Below are 20,823 nucleotides of genomic sequence, written 5' to 3' on the forward strand. Positions count from 1 at the left end.
TTCGGTTTTGTACCAAAGTAAACAGCAGTGTAAGAACAACCTGAAAAACAATCTAACCATAACAACTGAAGAGAAAACCAATAGGGATCACCAGACCACAGTTGACAGATAGTGAAGGCCTCTATGCAAGGAGGGAAGTACAAAAGGGGTCTGACAGATGTTGTTTTTCACATCAGGAAGAAATACCTGAATTGTCTGATTGATCTTTATGGCTTGTCCTGTCAGCTCCTGTTGCCAGTGGAGCAGAATTAGGCGGATTGCTCGGATCTTGAGTAAATTGATTGGAACTAGTTTCTCCTCAGGAGTCCACTGATCCTGCACTGACCAACCTTCCAGTACGGCTTCTCACTCAAGGAGACACGGGTCTGTTATTAGGCTCCAGCAGGGATCCCTGAGAGGTTTGCCTGTGGAGAGGTATCCAGCAGAAGAGAGATGCTCACGTTTAACAGGATAGGCGGATCTTTTCAAGTAAGGACTTCCATTACCAGGAAGAGAGGATATTCCACTGAAGCTCCCTGAGGAGCAAATGGTACGGCTTCTATAGTTGAGATCATGACCCCCAGCACTTTTTATGCAGAACCCGGCAGCGTGGGCTGGCTTTGCCATGAGGGACTTGAAGGTGAAGAATCTTTTTCCAAGGAATGGAAACCCTCTGTGTCTATGTGTCATAGTGCATCCCAAGAAAAATCATGGGCGGGCTGGGAATCAGAGAAGACTTGTTCAGATTGAGGCACCAACCGAGGTCCTGCAGAGGGGTCGTTGTGCTTGGTTCCTGATGTAGCCTGGACATATATAAATGGTGAGGAGGAAAGAAAGAAAATTCCAGGTGATAACCCAGTGTCATGATTTCGTGAATTCAAGTGTGTTGAGTGAGTCTGAGCCAGATGTCGGAGAAGTGGTGCAGCCTTCCTCCTGTGGCAGTAAAGCTTGACGATGGGGGCAAACCTTCCTGCTGAGGTGGAACCGTCGGCTGGTTTGGTGGAGGGCTTATGGTTCTGCCAGAAAGGGTTTGCCTTCAAAGTGGCCTTTAGATGAGGTTGACTATCGTGGGGAGGCACTCTTGTTTTGTGAGCCACCACAAATGTTCCCCTGCAAGATTAGGAAGCCCTTAATGGGAATGGATGTCAAAGATTTTTTTGTTTTTTAAAGAAATCTGCCAACCAAAGCTTCAGCCAGAGAAAACAGCAAGCTGCAACTGCAAGAGCTGAAGTGCTGCCGATCACCTAAGCACCATTCAGCAAGGCTTTGCAGATGTAATCATTTACTTCCTTGATGTGGGAATCCCATTGGGACAGGTGTGTTCATGAAGAGGGGCCCCTGAAAGAATGGCGAAAAGTAGGGAATCTGACCAGGGCTGGATAGCCCAGCTAACCCAGGCTGTGGCCAAAACCAGGCGAAGAGACATGCCCAAGGCTAAGAACAGGGAACACAGTAGGCCCTGTAGCTGTGTTTTTAGAAAGGCGGGATACCAAGGAATTCACTCAAGATGGAGAGGACCATTTTTCTGTGAGTTTTGTGGAGAAAGGATATAGTTTGGTAAAACAGTGGTGTGCCTATGAAAGGACACAATCAGCTCCTATAGAGTCTGGTGCCGGATAAATCTTCTGTTCCAGTACCAATCACAAGGTGCAGTTGGCAAGAGGAGGGACAGGTCCCTCCAGGGCTCCCAGCATATCTACCTTATGTAAGTCTCAACTCCCCTTTTTTTCTTCCGGCCAGCTGACTCTCCTCTTGTGATGGAACACAGGCACACAGGAGACCCTGAAGACAGTCCCACGTTGGGAGATGCCAGTTAAAGACATGCTACTCAGTATAGGAGTCTTGGACATCTCCTGGTATCAGAATAACTGACTTTAGAATAGGAAAACAAAATACACATCCTAACCTCCTGAGGATACAACAAAAACTGAACTGGGCTCTGCCTGCTGGGCATATAGTCAGTGGAGTAGGAGATGGCTCTTCTTGTATTGTTGTGTCCTGCCTCCTAGTGGTACCAGCTATACTGCACTGTTCCTGTGTCCCCCAAGCAGACAATGGAGAAATAGGCAATTTCAACAGCTGTTCAGAATTTAGAAAGAACATGCAATAAAAAGAGTACTAATATAGTAATATGAGAGCTTAACTAATAATACTGTTCATTGCCAATTGAGACCTAGGTTATTTGTGCTTATGAATACAACGGACTCAACAAAATTAATTTTGTCTTGAAGCTGACCTTGAGTAACTCATCCTCTCCTGCATCAGGAAACTTTTCATGCAGCGTGTCTTTCAGAACCTTGGCTATATAACGCATGCCATAGCTGTGGGGAAATAGATAGTACAGTTAGCAGGACACATAGGAGAGGATGGGCAGGTGGGGAGAAAAGTGAACTAGATTAGGTAACTCACGGTATTTTGTCCACAGAGCTAATGATGGCCACAAGAAATTTGTCTGTCACAGTTCGCATGTTTTTCACAGATGCATCAAGTCTAGACCTCACCTCCTCATGAGACATTGCCTGCTCAGGTGTCACATCATACGGCAACTTACTAAAAGACAAAGAGACAAAAAAATCGACTTTACGGCACTAGTTATGCATCAAGATCCACATTTACATTTGAGGCAGATAAAGATAACAGTAAGTGCAAATGGAGTATGTGTGTATGTATATGTATATATGTATATACAGTGAGGCTTGGGTACACAGCACTGAACTTTTATATAATACAGTTAGCATAATACAAAGGAGTAAGTTTTGGAAAATGTAGCTTAAATAGGCATATAGCTAAATCACTGTGCTACTGTAAATACAGAGAGCCAAAGGGGAAGCCAATATCAGAAAATGTTTGTCTGAGCTGCATGTCTATGTATGCCTAAGCTAAAAGCACAACCCATTTAAGTGAATGTCTGATTTACAATTCATATAGTATACAATTCTAGTTCAGCCTGTGAACTTAGAAATTAGAGTTGTGTAGATATGGAAGACAAGAATAATAGGATATTTCAAGATGCTGAATTGTACTGTAGCCTTAGAAAAAGCTCACCTCGCCTCTCCAGTCTGAGATTCCATCTGGTTGACCCAGGCCTTGTATATATCAACTGGATCAGTTTTGATGTTCAGAGACTTGTCATCCATAATCTCTTTCACCACAGGGGAGAGTATCTGTCTTAGCGCATTTTGCCCACGGGCACCACGATTAAAACTCACCACCATCTTTATAACGGTGGGGTTTCCTGTTACAATCTCCTGAATCTGATCAACTTTAGATCTACAGAGACCAATGAAAACAGCCAGCATTATGTCACAAGGCAATGAATTCTTGCAATGACACAGAAAATGTTACAGGATTATAACACATTTAAGTGCAGTGCTATCTGATTTTGTATAGTCACAGAGAACCATATCTTAGCATATGCAGGAAACAGCCAGAAAATAGAGTTAGAGGGAACATACTCTAAACAGCTACCCTGGACACACACATGGCAAAGTATGGAACAGTACAATAACTCTACACATACACACGCCAACACCAAACAAATAATGGACACACAGAATTCCACAGGGATTCCCATTGACTGCAAGTTTTTACAAATGTGTACTTTCTAGTACGTTGTGCTGCCATTACATACAGCTTGAATTTATGGTTCATACAGAGCCAATACTTTAAAATGAACTTTTGATACTGTAGTTTTAGCAGGATCATTGAAACCAGCAGCTTCCATGAGACATGCATGCAGCATATTGTGTTTATTGTAAACCATATTGTATCTTCATTTTACTTCTAAATGCATTTCCCCAAGTAGACTGAATATATTTTCACAAATAGAAACTCGTACTTAATCTCCTCTTGAAGGGCTGTCTTAAAGAGACGAAGCAGCAGGTATTCCTCCCTTTGGTTGGATGCATAATTATAAAGGGTAAAAATGACAGAGTCCATAAACTTGGTGGATTTATTCTGAGGCATCTGGAAAATAAGCTTGGCCAAGTAGGTAGGGTTTGTCTGTAATGAAAGAAAATAATATGTAAGGTATATTACTGTCCTCTTGCAATGCTCAATTATTCCCCTCTGTCTGCCAAATCCAATGCATATCTTTTAAACTATACCAGAATGTGGCTTCAAATAGTACCAGCAGTTTTGTTAATCATTTCTGGGGTAATCATTTAAATAGAATGGCAGTGCCCTGAATGGTCAGCACAAAATCACCCATCTATGCAAATATCTCTACTAAAGTTCTTAGTCCCTGTCTCAATAACATAGAATAACTTCACATTGGCACCCATAGGCCTGTTGGAATTATTTTAACAGTTTCATATACATGTATTGTGTGGGATGCCCCACAAACATGTATCTGCAAGGGAAGAAAAAAGGGCTAAGAGAGCAGCAAACCTGCATAAACAGCAACACATTCTCTATTCCAGAAACACTTAAGCGGATAACTAGAATTCATCTGCAAAATATTGTCCATTAGCTCTTTCAAACCTAGCAGAAGCATTTAAACATTACAAGAAATTATACTTAGCCTTAATTATCTCTGCTAGATGCCTATTCCACTAATCCAGAATAAAGGATAATGGTGGCACATCATCTTCTTTCCTGTAAATGAATTTCACCCCACAAACTAAATATGGCAATTTAAGCCTAACCTCCAAAGTGAACTCAAATGCTCAATCAAAAGGAGCTGCATTTGTTCTCATTTGGAGCCACAGTTACCTGCAGCAAATAGAAGAGATGCTGGTAAGCTTCTAATTTTTCCCTTTTCTCTTTGCTCAGGGCCTTCAGACCTCCCCTTTGCTTGTTTAACATCATCATATCTGCAAGTTGCTCCTTGTTCTTCTTTGTTAATTTTTTACTATGGGAGACAACATCCTGAAAAAAAGGTATAAGAACTTAATAAGACAAAAAATTTAAGCAAACACAGTAGTGATGCCAACAACATTTCGGTTTTAATTCAATTATCTTGATTCAGTTAAAAAAAAAAAAAAAAAATGATCAGTGTTTATTGAAGCCTCTACAGTCTACAGTTTGTCTCAAAAGGCAAAAAAATTCCCCACACACGCTGGCATGGGGGGAGGGTGCAGGGGCGAGGTGGCCAACTAGGTTATCTAAGGTGCCCGATCGGCTTGGCCCACCCCTGTGCATAAACATACATTTATCACTGAATGTTCTCTGCCATGTAGCTATGCAGTCCACAATATTGGACATATTATATATTAATACATCGGTCATACAGGGCTTAATAAAAGCTTCCAACTCTGCCCCTCCCTTCTGAGTCGGCAATTGGCCCAAGTACTGAAACTGCCCAATCAATATTTGGCCAAAAATCAGTCAGGCATCTAGAGAAAAGGATTGAGAGTCCCACTGGGCAAGGACCGCATAGGCACACTGATTCAATCCTCTCCTAACAGGTTTTTGTAGGCCCAAATGATAATTGCTGGCTTAGGTCTGATGTCCTTGCCAAAAGAAGCAGATCTTTAATCTATGGCCAGCTTCAGGCATTGTCAGAATTGCTCAAGAACATGCATAAGTGGTATACCTGCAATGTAATTTTATTTTTCACAAGAAGACCAATTTTAATGTCCATAAGATTAAGATCATTTTCCAGCTGCTGATTGGATCTCAGGAGGGTCACAACTTCTTCTCGCAGCTTCATCACTTCTAACTCTTCCTGGAAATCTTGGTCACTTTGATCCAACAGATGGACAAATTTACGTACAACAACCATAGGTGGGTTTTCAGCATTAACTATGTGTTAAAAGAAACACACACACATTAACTGGGTTGCACCAGATTAATAACCAAGCACTTTGTGAGAAGAACTTAATGGATATGTCTTTTTTCAGCCTTAAAAGGACAGCATACACCTAAAAACACCTTTGCTAAATATAAACACAATAAATAGGACTTGTGGTGAAATTACATTCTATTGTTTTAATAAAAAAAAAAAAAAAAAATCATATTTTCCTATCTGTTGCCATTATAATGCACTCACATGAAAGCTGGGCTATATTCCCTGACCTTACCACCCCAACATTATAAACAGGGCTATTTGTTCAAAGTTCCCTAACTATATCTGAACAAACTAACCCTCCCTTCTCTAAGAAGCAGCTCATTATCAGGGTTGTCTCAGTGGACTGGTAATTAGTTTTATCAGCTCCTCTGAAGTTCTTTGGGGTCATGAAGTGACAGGAAGACTGAACGTGAAACTGGCTTCACATGCCTATTTAATGCCTGAAATAACAGAAACAATAGAAAAAAAGTATGTCCAGCAAGTCCCATTCATTGAGTTCATGTTGAAAAGAGGTGTATACTGTGTCCCTAAGTTCTAGGTTTCTGTAATTATATTTATATAACATAATTTAAATCCCTTAATGGTAAAACACTGGAGATCACCCATTATAAGAATGCATTCTGATCTGAAACTAAAATCAACATTGGATAAAACCATAGGTTCTTGCCCTTGTACCAAAAGTTACGTTGCACTTACTGAGGGTCTTGTAGTCATCCCGTGCTTTATTAGCACGAATAAAAGCTTGAATTTTCACAATATCATTTATCTGAAGATAAAGAAGGCAGGGTTAGTTAAGAACACAAAGCAAACTGTATGAATAAACAAAAGGACATATAACCAGGTCCTTACATGATCCCTGAAGTATTGCAGTCTGTCTCTGTACCGCTTCCTGGCTTGATGCATTCTGGTGTAAGACTGAATCTAAGGAAAAAAAACACCATGTTTAATATTTTTGTACCAATGTCCTACACATAGTATGATGGTATTATATATTGAAAGCAGGAGACATATTAACAATTATTTTAGCTACACAGTTCAAACAGAATAGAATGAGAAGGATAAAAATCAGCCAGTAACCGACCGACACAAGATGGATATTCTGCCTTACTAGAAGGGTTCAGATAAAATTCCTTCTGACACTTGGAACTCTATAGTGGTATTGCTGAGGCTGCTTCTAATCTAAAGCAATTTGTCAAATCAGGGGAACTAACTCAGCTTGAATCCAATCAGATTGCAATCACAGAGAAGCCTGCGGTGTACAGGAGCCCTTTTGAAAGAAGAAAGTACAGATGGAGAAGGCATATGAAGCATGTATTTCGACAAAACACATCTCGCACATCTTACCACTGAAATGAAAGCTGGTTTAAAGCATCAATATCAATTTAAACCTATCCCGATGAAAATTGTGTCAGGTCTGTTACATATATCTAATGTAAAAAAGCCACTGTGAAACCATATCCCTTTACGATTAATAGCATACAGGGAATTTTATCACCCATGTGAAACAGTCCATCATGCAGGCAACAAAATATAAAAAAAATCTTTGTATTTAAAAAAAAAAAAAAAAAATGAATGATAAAATTGCCTTAACCTAGCGTTTATAGTCAAATAATCACATGAATATGTAGAGAGTTGTAGCATTCTTATACAACAATACAAACACAGATTAAAGGGCTCTTAGTGACAAATACAGCAAAGTTATTGGGGAGCTCATCCCAATAGCTGGATTAATTTCATGAAAAGAAATATAAATATAGAAAGTAGCTGACACATAATAACAATTGTGAAAGTTGAAAAACGTACTGTAAAAAAAAAAGTACTGTCTCAATTCTGACTCTTAAAAAATGCAGCAGAAGTCAGTTCTCTTAGGTTTGTAAATAAGATACCTTGTGCTACCTGTCCTACACAGGAAACTTTGGGAAACTTAGGAAAACAAAGAGCCTTGTGTGCTTTCCCACTGGTGAGTCACTTTATTGCCAGTGGGAAAGCATTTTGGGGAGATTTGTTGCCTGCAGTAGCCAAGATTTAACCACAGATGGCAAATCTCCCTGTGTGCCACTAACCTAACAGCAATTTAAGAGCAATTAAACTTACATTTAATTTAAACAACAAAACAAAACATTGTTTCAATGGTTTTAAAGTTATTTGCTGTTGTTAAAAACCAACCTTTAAAAAAAAAAAAGGTTATTTGCCAGTTTGAACATTGCTTAGAATTATATTTCATTAAGCAAAAAACTTAATGAAATAAAAGTTTTCCACTTTGGGGTAAATCCTATCTAAACTTTAAAAACAGTAATTATGTCTTCCTACAGGAAGACAGAAAGCTAACTTTTAACATATCTAATTAACTTCACTGTTAAAAATTAATCTTAGATTCTTCTCAAGGCACCAGTATATGCTGAGCTGTATGAAACATAAAGAAATCAATAGATGCATGTATCATTAACATTTATTATGTTCTTTGTACTGGAATGTTTAAAAACAGGACAGATTTAAGATAATAAAACAGGCTAAACATGACAGAAAAGGACAAAACAAAACAGAATAGGTACCTTAACAACTTCATCGGAATGATCATTCAGGTATTGCAGGCGATCTTTGTATTCTTTCCTCTGCTTCTGTCCTCGATAATGGGCCTAGGCACAGATAGAAAAATATAGTATTATAGTGGCAAATAAGAGATCTCAATGTAGATCTTATTGTAAGGCAGATTCAAAGTAGTACATAGCCGGGTACTGCCATTCCTCTGAGGCACGGCCATTTTTGTTTATTACACACAGACATATTCATCAATAAGGTTACAAAGTACCATGCAGTGATTCTCTATAACCAACATAAAATCCTTGAAACTGACAGACCCAAATTAATGAGGAAAATTACTAAATAAAGGTATGTTTATCTCTTTTACCTGGATACAGTTAATAGCAGGAATTTGTTCCCTCAGGAATTTCAGTCTTGCATTGAATTTCTGGCGTATAAGATAACCACGGCACCTGGCCTGCAGCTTCGTGATTAAGGTTTCGTTGGCCAGCCATAACTGCTCTCTGTTGTAAGCAGCAGAAACCCCAGAGATGGTAGTCTGCAGAAAGAGAAATGGAGGGTCAGCATTTAATATATAAAGTTAGAAGTAAAACTAGAAAAGAAAACTACAAGAGAGAAAAAACAAAATATCCCCAGTATCTGTGTGACCCCCAAAGAAGTGTTAAAGGTCCAAATCAATTTCTTTTTTACATCCCTCTGCTTTCCATGTTCAGCCCTGCATGTGGTGTGCCATGTAGCCCAGCAAGTATTAGATGTGGGCATACGGCTATACTGTCAGGCTCAGTCCAACATGTTAGTGACACATGGTACTGTGGAGGGTTTTATATTTAACCAATGAAAAGCCAAAGTCGTCAGAATTTCTTAAGCTAGTCATGTAAATATGAATAATATTTGTTTTGTATGATTTATGGCACATGTATGGCAGGTTGATTATCCCAAAAAATATTCAGCTACAATGGATACTGGTTGGCTTGTAGATTGCCCTGTTTAATAATCAAATTTGCTGAAGTTTCATATCTGCCAAAGAACCATTCTTTAGTAAGAGCAAAGAGGTGCCTGCTTACCTCTTCCTAATAAAAGTGTCATTAAACACAGCAAGAACTTGTGTCATGCAATCTGGTCCCAATTTGCCTTCTACAGAAAGACACCAACATACTGGAATGTTTTCTTTAAGCCCCTTATTGGACAAGTTTTTTATCCAGAAGTAAAAATGACTTATTGTGATAGCCAGTGCTGCATCTATGTTTTGTCTTAAAAATGGGCACAAAATATTGGTAAGCTGGACTAAGAGAAATTAGTAAACATCCTTATTACCCTCCCTAAACCTCACCTTTAGAGATGTTGCCCATGAAAGTAACAAATACGCAATTATTGTAACCCACTGGACATCACTTAATCTTCCTTTATCACTTTCATCTCATTGACAATTAAATATCCTTTCACACTAGTATTTTATTTTTACTTTGCCTTTCCTATTCTTCTCTCTCTTTCATTTCGTTGTTTTGTTTTATTGGTTTGTATCTTGCTGAAAATCGCAACAGAATATATGTACAGGAAAAAAATAGAATAAGGGTTTATCGCCTACCACTGCGCCCATAAATTAAGCACAACAGTAATTTTTGTCTTATATTAGGCCTTCAGCATATGAAATGAGAGTTTCACCATTTCATTTGGATGCACTGGCAGAGTGAGGATTGTATCTTGAGGGTGTAAAAATTGAGGGTTTGATTTTACTTCTAGGCTAATACATTGTCTGTCAGTTCAGCCACTTAAAGAAATAAATTAGAATATCAAAATATCAGTGATTTATTTCCCATTACCTGAATGTCTTCTTTTGACAGCTGTGAGCTATTCTGTGCGAATCCTTGGGGCTCCACCCATCTTCCTTCATTAGTACTTAAGTTAAAATAATAAAGGTATCCCCCTTTCACCCAGTGCTGCACCCACTCACTTCCGTTGTCCCCTACAAGGAATGCCGAGAGACATGTCAGATGAAGGATGGGTTTCATTAAAAGCAATTCATAGGGATTAGATCAATGGCATAGATGACTTTTCTTTATACCAGAAACATTATAGATAATAGAAGCAACGTACGCCAAGTATAAAGAAGAAATGTCGACTTACAGAACTTATTGCTTTATCAAATGTTAGTATTTCTATTAAGACATATTGGCTAAATCATGCCCTGAAAACCATGCTGATTTATTTAGAAAACTGAAAGAAAGAGTAATGATAGCAACAACATTTAATTGGATTCATCAGTCATATTCTTTTATTTCAAACCCACATTCAGCACCCTACCTGCTTCCATTTTCTTCTTCTGAACCTCTGCCAGTTCATTTTGGTAAGCCTGCGCACATTCACCAGTCACTCCATAAAGCCCAACATCTGGGGACCGCAAGGTGTTCAGTGTATGAGCACTGTCACCCTGCTTTACAGCTTCATTAATAGCCAGGATACCAAGAGAAACTGCATGGATAAATAAAATGATGAAGTATTAGCAAGTACTAATTGGAAAGCAGTAATGATTAAACAGCATTATTTGAACTACTGAAAAGTAATAAATCTGGGCAGAAAAGCATCCAACTGCTAAATAAAAAGATCCATAAAAAAATAGCCTCACCAGAAGGGGTAGATGGGATAAAAGATGCTGCCTCATTTTACCGGGATCACGAACAAACTACTCTGGCTTAGGGGAAGGAATATTACAGCTCATCCTTGTGCAAAGGAGGGTTCCATCTGATATAACTACCAATTTAAGTGAGTACATGCAAAGTAAATGCTACATATAAATAATCATATTTTTAAGTATAATAGGTCTTTATCCTTTATGGCCATACAGGCTGATTAGAGGCATGGGCAACTATCATTTCTGGGATGTAAATAAAAAGGTCATGAAAAGAATGGTTTATCCATCAGTTATTCCAAGACATGAAAACTTTTATAAAAAAAAAATAGAAGGGTTCATTTACAAACGTATGTTGTTGTGCAAATGAAAAAACTGCTATTCATACAGGTTACTCACTGCGTCACACATACTCAACTGCAAATTACATCCCCCCACAAATTGCAGAGGGAATCCCCAAGCAGGTCTAAGTGTACTGTGTACATGCAAATAACTTGCACCAAAGGAATTGCACATGAATGCAGGTTTTTTGCAGCATGAGCTGCAAAACAAGAAGCTCTGTCTAATGCACCAGCTACATCAGATCTAGTTTCTTTAACATGTTCAGGTAGTGAAAATTCCTTAAAAGGAACTGGAAAGGCAGATATATATATAGTATGTGGTACTGAATATTTAATTGTAAATATATAGGGCTGATTCTTTACTTGGCATAACAAAACTACTATTTTAAATCTAAATGCCAAGTCCAAATAATAATCACAATCAAATGTGACACATACATTTTTGTGCATCTTCGGTTTCTTTGTTTGAGCAGATGATGCCATCTTGGATCTCATCAAGCCACAGAACAGCAGATTCATCTTTTGTTTCCTACCAAGAGAAATAACAACATAGGTTAATTTCTTTTCTATCTACAAGACAGAAGTGCATCACCACTATTACACTGTGAAGATTCTTTATTTGAACATTGGAGGGTGCTATGTTCATACGAACATCTCTAAGCTGTAGCTAGGCAAAGAAGTGCAGCTTTCATATTCCTTTCTAAACATCAACAGCAACTATAAGATGTTGAGCCTACCAGGAAAGCAGCAGCAAATATAACAAAAAGTAAAAAAGAAATACAATTTGTGCAGGTATTATCTTAATCAGAAACAAAAATGAAAAGGAGGGAAAACACTGATTTGACAACCTACAAAATAGTGGTTTAGCAGCTTAAGAGCAATGACACAAAGGGCTTTTTTAAGCATTTTTGGGCTTTGGGCTACTTTAAGCATTACATTTTCAGTAGCCTAAAAAAGTGGTTCCAATGCAGCCCCCCCACAAATAAGTAATTGTGTAAGTGCTATTTAGGCAACAGTAGCCTGGAAATGTGTATGCATAGTTTATCTGACAAGCTCTGATATGTGTGCTTGTCATGCAATTTACATTATAGTCTATGGAGGCCTGATTGGGAACTCTGGCTGCACTCCCAGACTGCTATAAAATGCAGAGCAGCCTGTGCAAACATGTAGGGAAGGCATGTTCTGTACACAAAATCTGTGTGCTTGCACATTAGGTCATTTGAGAAATAGAATGGGTCATTGCACTGTCTATGGAAAACATTTGCCTCTCTGCACAACAGGTCAGAAGTGGTATTGCAAGTGACATATTAAAGGGATTTTTTTTTTTTTTTTTTTTAAACATAGCAAGGTTTAGAACAGGGGTCGGGAACCTTTTTGGATGAGAGAGCCATAAACACCACATATTTTAAAATGTTATTCCGTAAGAGCCATACAATATGCTTGGCCGCGGATGCTGCGGGGCAAGGCAGGGTGGGTCCCAAGGATGCCGGATGCGGATGCGATGCAGAGGAGGGGGTGGCCTGCGCTCAGTGGATAAAAGCGCAGGCCACGCCCCCCCATTATTTTTTTTATTAAAGATTTGGCAGCGAGCCAGATGCAGCCATCAAAAGAGCCACATCTGGCTCCCGAGCCATAGGTTCCCTACCCCTGGTTTACAAACTATTGGTGAAACACACAAATCTGGATTAAGAAAATCCTAGCTCTATGTATGGATTGTAAAAATGTGCACAATTACATTTGAAATCCCTATGATACTTTTTTGAGCAAATAGCAATTCCTTTTCCCCCTCTACATTTAGAGAAAAATATGACCAGTCCCATACAGACATACAGAGTAGCATATATTCATGCCAATACTAAATGCTAACCTGGAGTTAACTGAAAGATCTCTGTACAAAAGACCTCAGTAAAGGGAGTTTTCCCTCCAACTTTGCTCCCTTTGTGTCCAACAGACTCACAGACTGGCAGCTTCTGCTTATAAATCCTACCCAGTTCATGAAGCAGCAAAGTAGTTTTGGGGAAGAATCTACACATTTACTGTAAAATATACACAAGGAGCACCAGGGGCTGTAGATTTTCAATGGATAATTTTACATAGTTACATAGGGTTGAAAAAAGACCATCAAGTTCAACTCTTCCAATTAAACCCAGCACACACAACCTATACTAACCAATCTATACACTCCCATACATAAACCCATAATGACTTATCTATACACTCCCATACACAAACCTATACACTCCCATACATAAACCCATACTGACTTATTTATACACTCACATACATAAACCCATACTGACCTATCTATCCACTCACATACAGACCCATACTGACCTATCTATACACTCCCATACATAAACCCATACTGACCTATCTATAGACTCACATACATAAACCATAAATACCAACATCAATACTAATTGAAGATTTAGATTAGTATCACAATAGTCTTGGATACAATGCTTGTTCAATAACTCATCCAGGCCTCTCTTAAAGGCATTAACAGAATCTGCCATCACAACATCACTAGGAAGGGCTCTTGAAGATAATTCAAAACAGCAATCAAAGGAGCAACTTGCTGTTAATAGAAGCTGAATAAATGGAAATGCCTAACTAAAGCTGGCCATACACTGAAAAAGTTTGGTAAAAATTATGCCCGAAATGCCCACCTTGACGTGGGTGATATCAAATCATTCATGTAGTTTGGCCAATGCTACACATGTTGAGTCCAACCAATAATATTTAGAATTTGGCCTGTGTAGTGTTCAGTGCAATAAATAACAAAAACCATCTCATATATGGTAAATTATATAATAGGTAAAATGTATGTATGCCTTATTCATTGCATTAATGTTGATAAAGCAGGTACACTATCCCTTTAAGCTGTTATTGCTACTATAAGTGGCTCTACCATTTAAGCGTGCTGGCAGTAGCTTCTTCAGATCAATACAAAATCAAATTAAAAATCCCTGACACAAAAATATTCACAGCATAAAGCTTCCACAACAGCAACCTGCATTATAAAAAACAGTTATTTTGTAAAATACATTAAAATGAACACAATTGTAGCAAATAATGAAAGGATAAAACTCCATTCAGTTTTCTGTATCTTTTTTTTTTTTTTTTTTTTTTTAACATTTATGTAGATTTTGTTGAAAAATATCTAAAATTAGTCTGTTGGGTTGTTAGATTCTCATTGTGACTAAATAAGGCAATTTTTCCTCAGTGAAATTACCAGGCCAGCCTGGCAGACTCTAAGCTTCCTAAGAAGAAATTGTTATTTCACAGCGGCTCAGCAGCAGCAGGAGGAAATGCTTGGACTAATACTCAGATCCTGTGCAAATTCACTTACTCCTTTCCCGAAGCCAACAAATGTGCAAGCTAAAAAATGTAACCCTTGTATGTTTACCTTCTGAGACTGGGTGCTTTCTAATCCAGGACTAAGGGAGCTGTTAAATAATACCATGTCACTCAAATAACTATGAGGATGATTACAACATATTTATACTGTTTATTTATTTATTTTTTAAACCAAAAAAAATGCATAAATTAGGACTTTTATTTGTCACCAAATCCTCATACATAATTGTCAGTGTGCAAACTACATATATGTGTGCTGCTCACAACTGTAATGCAATGTTTCATCTTAGAATTACTAACCAGGATATTCTGTTACAATAATGTAAACAATTTACACAGGATCTTTGTCCCCTGTTTGAGAAGTGTAAACTTCTGTCTGCCCCTAGTCGGAATGATTTTATTCAAAAGAAACCTTGTTAATTGAATACAAAAGAGCCCGACATAAGCTAAAACTCTATCACATCTGCTATATACACACCTGTGCCTTTTCCCTTTTTGCACGGACCAATGTGTCTTGGTAATGCTGCGCAACATTAGGTTGAACACCTTCTAACTTAGCAGCTGGGAGCTGTAATGCTTGCAAGGTCTTCTTTGCATCCCCTTCATCCAAAGCTTCATTAATAAGGCCAATTGCCATGATCCCTATTAAAAGATAAATCAAGCAGATGTAAGTCACTGCATTGCCCATTAAAGAAGTAGTACAGTGTGAAGCTGACAATATTTGCAACAAATTATGTTATATCAAAGTCTGGTTTCCCAACTAGAATATTGAGAATGAGGAAAATGCAGCTGTTACGCATTGATAGGAAGAATCTATCTATAATAGTTACTTTAATATATACAACAAACATTTAAAGGTTACAAACTAATTTGAACCTTGATAAATGTCTATACTTGGAGGTGGCTACTTAGGAGGTTATGGATAGAAGCATGTTCTTTTTAGTGATAAAATATAATTCTGCTTGGATCAGACTACACTGCCCTGATAGAATGGACTACATAATATTTGCAAGTTAGTAATAGACTACACTGTACTCAAAGTGCTCCAAAACATTTCCTCTTCACAGCCCCTAAGGACTTACATAAATTACATAATACAATTGTTTAACTTCACTGCCTTGTAAAAAGCCTTGTCCGTCCCATTGTCAGTATAAACACAAGGACTTTAAAGGACAAGGAAAACCTAAGCAAGACAACTGCCCATGTGTTTGGGTGCATTTTATACAGTCTATACAGACTTAAAGTAGTACAAAGATGCAGCATTAGCTCAGCAGCACAATAGCAGTTTTCCAAGCCTTGGCTCATGTCACACCTGCCCAATAACAGCACCCCTAGACTAGATTTAGGCTTTAAAGCGTGTGCATGTTGTCTGAACAGAAAACATACCGAGCCCATGAATCTATACATGCTGACCCACGTGGTACATGCTGACCTGTAGGATGACATTAGCAAAAGCAATATGGCAGCCTCAAGCATTTTAAATAACAAGATAATTTCTCTAGGATTGCTGCAGTAAAAGCATGGGGTTGGTGCTAAATAGATGCAGCACTTTACCAAGGGGCTGGGGTGGATTTGGGGATTTCCTTGTCCTTTAATTGGTCAGCAGCTTTGATAAACAAACTGCCATTTTTTTTGTATAGTCTAGTTTGCCCCATCTTAATTGGAATTTTATTAAACTTTTACAATTTTAAGGCTTTCTATGCATAATAAAACAAGTAGTTTTATAGCAACCCATTAAACCCTATATAGAATGTAATTTATTTTGTCAATATATCTATATCTTTAGATATCTTTAGAGTTTTAAGGTGTGCCCTTTAGATAAACCCATAAAAAAGGAATATAAGAAATAACTTACTTGCATGCTCCTCTTGCACAGTCAAATTAACTTGTGTTACACATCCTTGGATATCGTTCCATGTTATAAATTCAATTCCTTCCTCCCGTGCTTGCTGTTTCATTCTAATTAATTCATCAATATACCTACAAACAGGAACACAACAAGTCTAAATAAATAATTCAGAGAGTACCTTTATCATCATACAGCCACTGCAGCATGGAAGTAGCAGGATCATAGTAAAAAAATCTTCATAACAATGGTGCATTGAATAATATTAACAAAAAATAACAACAATAATAATAAAAATAACAACAACAATAATGATAACAATAACAGACAAATAGTATGCAATTGGCACTTAATTTTTTTGCAAGAGATTCCTACACACAGCCATATTTTTTGAGCATAAAAAGTATAGGACACTAATTTGTCTATACAAATATCTAAATGCTTGTACAAACCTCTGAAGATTCTCATCATCAACATCCATTAATCCAGTAACTGGACTAATCAGCTGCTTCTTCATTGTGCTAACATCACCTGCATCCAAAGCCCTATTAATAAGAGCCACTGAAGACAGCATTTCCACAGCAACCAAGAGTTCTGGGTGAGTTAAATTACCCTAAGTGTAAAGAAAATGATATTAATGTATCTATACAGATTAAAAAAAACACATATTTAAAGGCAGACAATCAGCAAAGTAAAAGTGACAGACTGGTTGTATAAGTGATATATGGTTACTTTAAAAATGACACAAACAACTTATGTTAAAGCCACTTTATATTCTGAAGTTTGCTTTGCTAAAGGAAACCAAAGCCCCAAAAATATATCTGCTTGATTAGTGTGTGTGAATTTAGAAGATTGTAGTATCACTTGGCATATAAAACAGACTTAGGAATCTTAAAGGGGGATTCTGGTGATTTTATGGTATAGTTATTATTTCCAAATTACACTGTGTACATTGCAAATAATTCACTCTACCATTTGAAATTTTATTCTTGAACCAATAAATGTATTTTTAGCTGTAATAGTGGTGTTTAGACATCCATTTCTGGTTATTATGTCTGATCCTGTGTTTTTAGAAAGAGCCAGTACTTCACAAAGCAACATATTTTATATAAGCTACCGTTTCTCCTGTGTGGATTCATGGTTAGACTTTGCTGTTTTTCTATTGAGTGCTATTCTAATAACCACCACTAGTTGGGGCATGGGAGCATTTTTAACAGTACAGGTGTCAGAGCTGTTATCTTGCTACATTCCCATTGTTCTGCTGATCTACTGCTTGAGGAGAAAGGAATAGGGGTGATATCACTCCATTTTGCAGTGCAGCAGTAAAGAGAGACAGGTTTATTAGATAACATGTCACATTGCTGAGGGCACCTGGGAAACTAAGAATATGGCTAGCACCAAGTAAAATTTCAAAATTAAATGTAAAAATCTATTTACTCTTTTTAAATGCAGAAAAAGACAGAGCACACCCTAATAATAGTCAACTGCCCCGGGTGCTTGCAAAAAACATGTATATAGCAAGACAGTGAGCCGCACACACAGGGACTTAGTTAGAAAGCAAAAAATGTATTAATAGAAAAAAATCCACTCTTTTTAAATGCATATTTGAATGCAGGATTCTGCCGGAGAAGCTCTATTAACATTTTGGTTCATTTTGTAAAAAAATATGTTTTTTTGTGACAAAATGCCTTTACTTTAGCTTATCTACTCACATCCTGGACTGGTATTTGCAGTCAACTAACTGATCCTCTTTCACTTTGTACATGAAACTAGCACATGGAGATGTTTATTTTTGTCCACATTAACCAATGGTAATGGCATTTTTCCCCACAGACTTTCTTGCCATCAGACAATTCAGCAGTCTTCATCACTGTAGCTCCTGCTTAATGTGCCCCAACTCTTAAAGTCCCTAACATGTCACCATCTATGGTGGCATGTCTGCATATTTTTGAATAACCTTAAACATGATGGAATGCTAACCAGATTCAAATTTAATTGACTCCCCAAGTGTACCCTGTCTAAAATCTATATATTTCAGACAGTATCTTTCTATGTACAAGTTTACATTTCTGTAAGAAATAAAATACTCAATGAAAGGTAGCTACTACATGAACCTATCATCATAACAAATATATATTCCCACCTCTCTTTATAGTTCAACTGTATAGCTTAAAATTCCGTAGCTACCCTGCAGTTAAAGCAGTACCTACCTCTGGGCTTTGTTGCTGCAATGTTGCCAGCTCATTTTGGTACAGACTTCCTGCAAAAGGGTAGACCTCTGGTAGTTGGGCATCAGGGTTCATCAGCTCCTTTACAGTTTCTTCAACAACACCCTTCCTGATTGCATTATTTATCCTGATCACTGCAGTCAGTTCTGAAGAAAACAATTAAATAATAAGAAATTAGCTCAAACTGGTAAATTACTCATACATAAAAAAAGCATCGGTTTGGAAAGAAAATGAAGTGCTAAAACAAGGGCCTGCTCCCAACAGACAATGCTAGTGAGTTGCACCCCACTTTGTTGGGCTAGTGGTAGTTTTCAGAGTAAAATCTTATTTTTGATTATTTACTATATTATATACTAAATATATCTTATTTTTGAGTATTCACAATTATTTTGTTATTTATATATAGTTTGGTACCAAATCCCAAAGAAAAACAAATTATATTTAATTTTCTATAGAAAGGTCTAAATCTTTTTGTAATCAGCCAGAAAACTGTTATGAACAAAATATGAACCTGCTGGAAAGACAGCTTCAGGCGTCACAAACTGTAGGATTAAAAAGAACAAGCAATAAGAAATTCTAGATAAATTATATTTCAAAACTTTTAGGGCTCTGGCACACGGGGAGATCTCCCTGTTCACGGGCGACTAATCTCCCCGAGTTGCCATCACCTGCCATCCCACCGGCGACTTACATTTTCGCCGGTCACTCCTTTAACTATTCATTGTTTTTTTTTTAAAAGAGGCTTGTTTGCTGCTCCTTTAAAATAGGTTAACCAAATGAAAGTCAATGAAGGGACCCATAAAAATACAGGCATAATACATCTGCTGTGAATAGAACGTATCTGGGGCTTGTAAGGATATGGCCACTACCTGCAATAAGTTGTGGTGCTGAACATAGCCAATAGATAAAGCAATGCCATTTCAAAGACACACCTCTGCTGAGAAGAGGATAGAAAAGCTGCCTCATTGTTCATGAAAACAACCCTCTGGGTTTGAGTGAGGTGCCAGGCCTGCTAGACCCTAAATAATTATCCACCTGCACCATAAAAGATGCATTAAAAGGGAAATATCTCACTTTTGCTCAGACTAAGTAAATGTTTCCTGGTTATTCATAAGGTAGGATGCTATGATGCTGTGACCATACAGTCTGGTAAACTGGTACAGGTAAGGGATCCATTATCTGGAAACCCGTTATCCAGAAAGCTCCAAATTATGGGAAGGCCATCTCCCCTATTATATTTAAATAATTTAAATGTTTAAAGGAGACATATAGGATAAATGAAAAAGTCTCTAATCTTGTAGGCAGTTAAGAATAATATATGGTGCTGATTTCGCTTTGGTCTAAAAATTAAAATTATCTGTAAAAATGGCCCCTTTATTGGAGCTCCCTATAGATCCTCTCAAGTCCCTATCTATGTGTCAAATGAGGAGTGGGTGTGTCCTAAAACTTCCTGCCAGAAGCACAGTAGGAGGGGGATAGTCAATCACAGCCCTGCACTCACGCAAAGACTTAAGTTCCCTATCAGGTCAGCCTAGCTGCTGATTGGTTCATATCTACAGTGCAGTGTGCTGAATGCCACCGGCCCCCCGGCATAGCCTGGGAAAGGAGGCAGCAGGAAGTGGAAAAGATGGGCGGGACTAGTGGTGTTTCAGGAAAAATGTTCAATAAATCAGCCCAAAATACTACTTTTTAAAGCACATCCCTTCTATACTGAGATGAGTAGAATTCATAAGAACAATAATGTTTTTCACACAATATGTCCCCTTTAAAATTATTTGCCTTTTGTCTGTAATAATAAAACAGTACCTTGTACATGAGCCCAACTAAGATATAATTAATCCTTATTGAAGGCAAAACAATTCTATTGGGTTTATTTAATGTTAAAAGGAGAGGGAAAGGTAAAAACTAAGTAAGCTTTTTTAGAAAGGTCTATGTAAATACAGCCATAAGAACAGAAACGTTGCGCTGAGTCCTCTATCAAAAGAAACAGGATTTCGTGCCTCCTTTTTTCCTGTGCCAGATTTTGGGCAACTCTCTCCTCCCTCCTGCTCCCCCCTCCCCCTTCCATAAGCTAAGAACTCTCTTCCCTCTCCCTTAGGAATGTGTGTACA

General features: G+C 37.8%; 1 protein-coding gene across 1 annotated transcript in view; it reads right to left on the reverse strand.

Moving 5' to 3' along the window:
- iqgap1 (IQ motif containing GTPase activating protein 1) overlaps window positions 1–20,823 on the reverse strand; it is a 76,639-nt gene that overhangs the window by 15,686 nt on the left and 40,130 nt on the right. The window contains exons 12-28 of the mRNA XM_002932266.5: window positions 18,695–18,858; window positions 16,937–17,097; window positions 16,494–16,618; window positions 15,117–15,280; window positions 11,717–11,807; window positions 10,613–10,780; window positions 10,132–10,274; window positions 8,679–8,849; window positions 8,323–8,406; window positions 6,620–6,691; window positions 6,467–6,536; window positions 5,516–5,724; window positions 4,693–4,848; window positions 3,818–3,981; window positions 3,025–3,249; window positions 2,389–2,529; window positions 2,216–2,300 (exon numbers count right to left, since the gene is read on the reverse strand). Coding sequence (XP_002932312.3) covers window positions 2,216–2,300; window positions 2,389–2,529; window positions 3,025–3,249; window positions 3,818–3,981; window positions 4,693–4,848; window positions 5,516–5,724; window positions 6,467–6,536; window positions 6,620–6,691; window positions 8,323–8,406; window positions 8,679–8,849; window positions 10,132–10,274; window positions 10,613–10,780; window positions 11,717–11,807; window positions 15,117–15,280; window positions 16,494–16,618; window positions 16,937–17,097; window positions 18,695–18,858 — 2,393 coding nt within the window. The remainder of the gene's footprint in view (window positions 1–2,215; window positions 2,301–2,388; window positions 2,530–3,024; window positions 3,250–3,817; window positions 3,982–4,692; window positions 4,849–5,515; window positions 5,725–6,466; window positions 6,537–6,619; window positions 6,692–8,322; window positions 8,407–8,678; window positions 8,850–10,131; window positions 10,275–10,612; window positions 10,781–11,716; window positions 11,808–15,116; window positions 15,281–16,493; window positions 16,619–16,936; window positions 17,098–18,694; window positions 18,859–20,823) is intronic.

The sequence above is a fragment of the Xenopus tropicalis genome, chromosome 3, assembly GCF_000004195.4.
Source record: "Xenopus tropicalis strain Nigerian chromosome 3, UCB_Xtro_10.0, whole genome shotgun sequence".
NCBI classification, from domain to species: Eukaryota; Metazoa; Chordata; class Amphibia; order Anura; family Pipidae; genus Xenopus; species Xenopus tropicalis.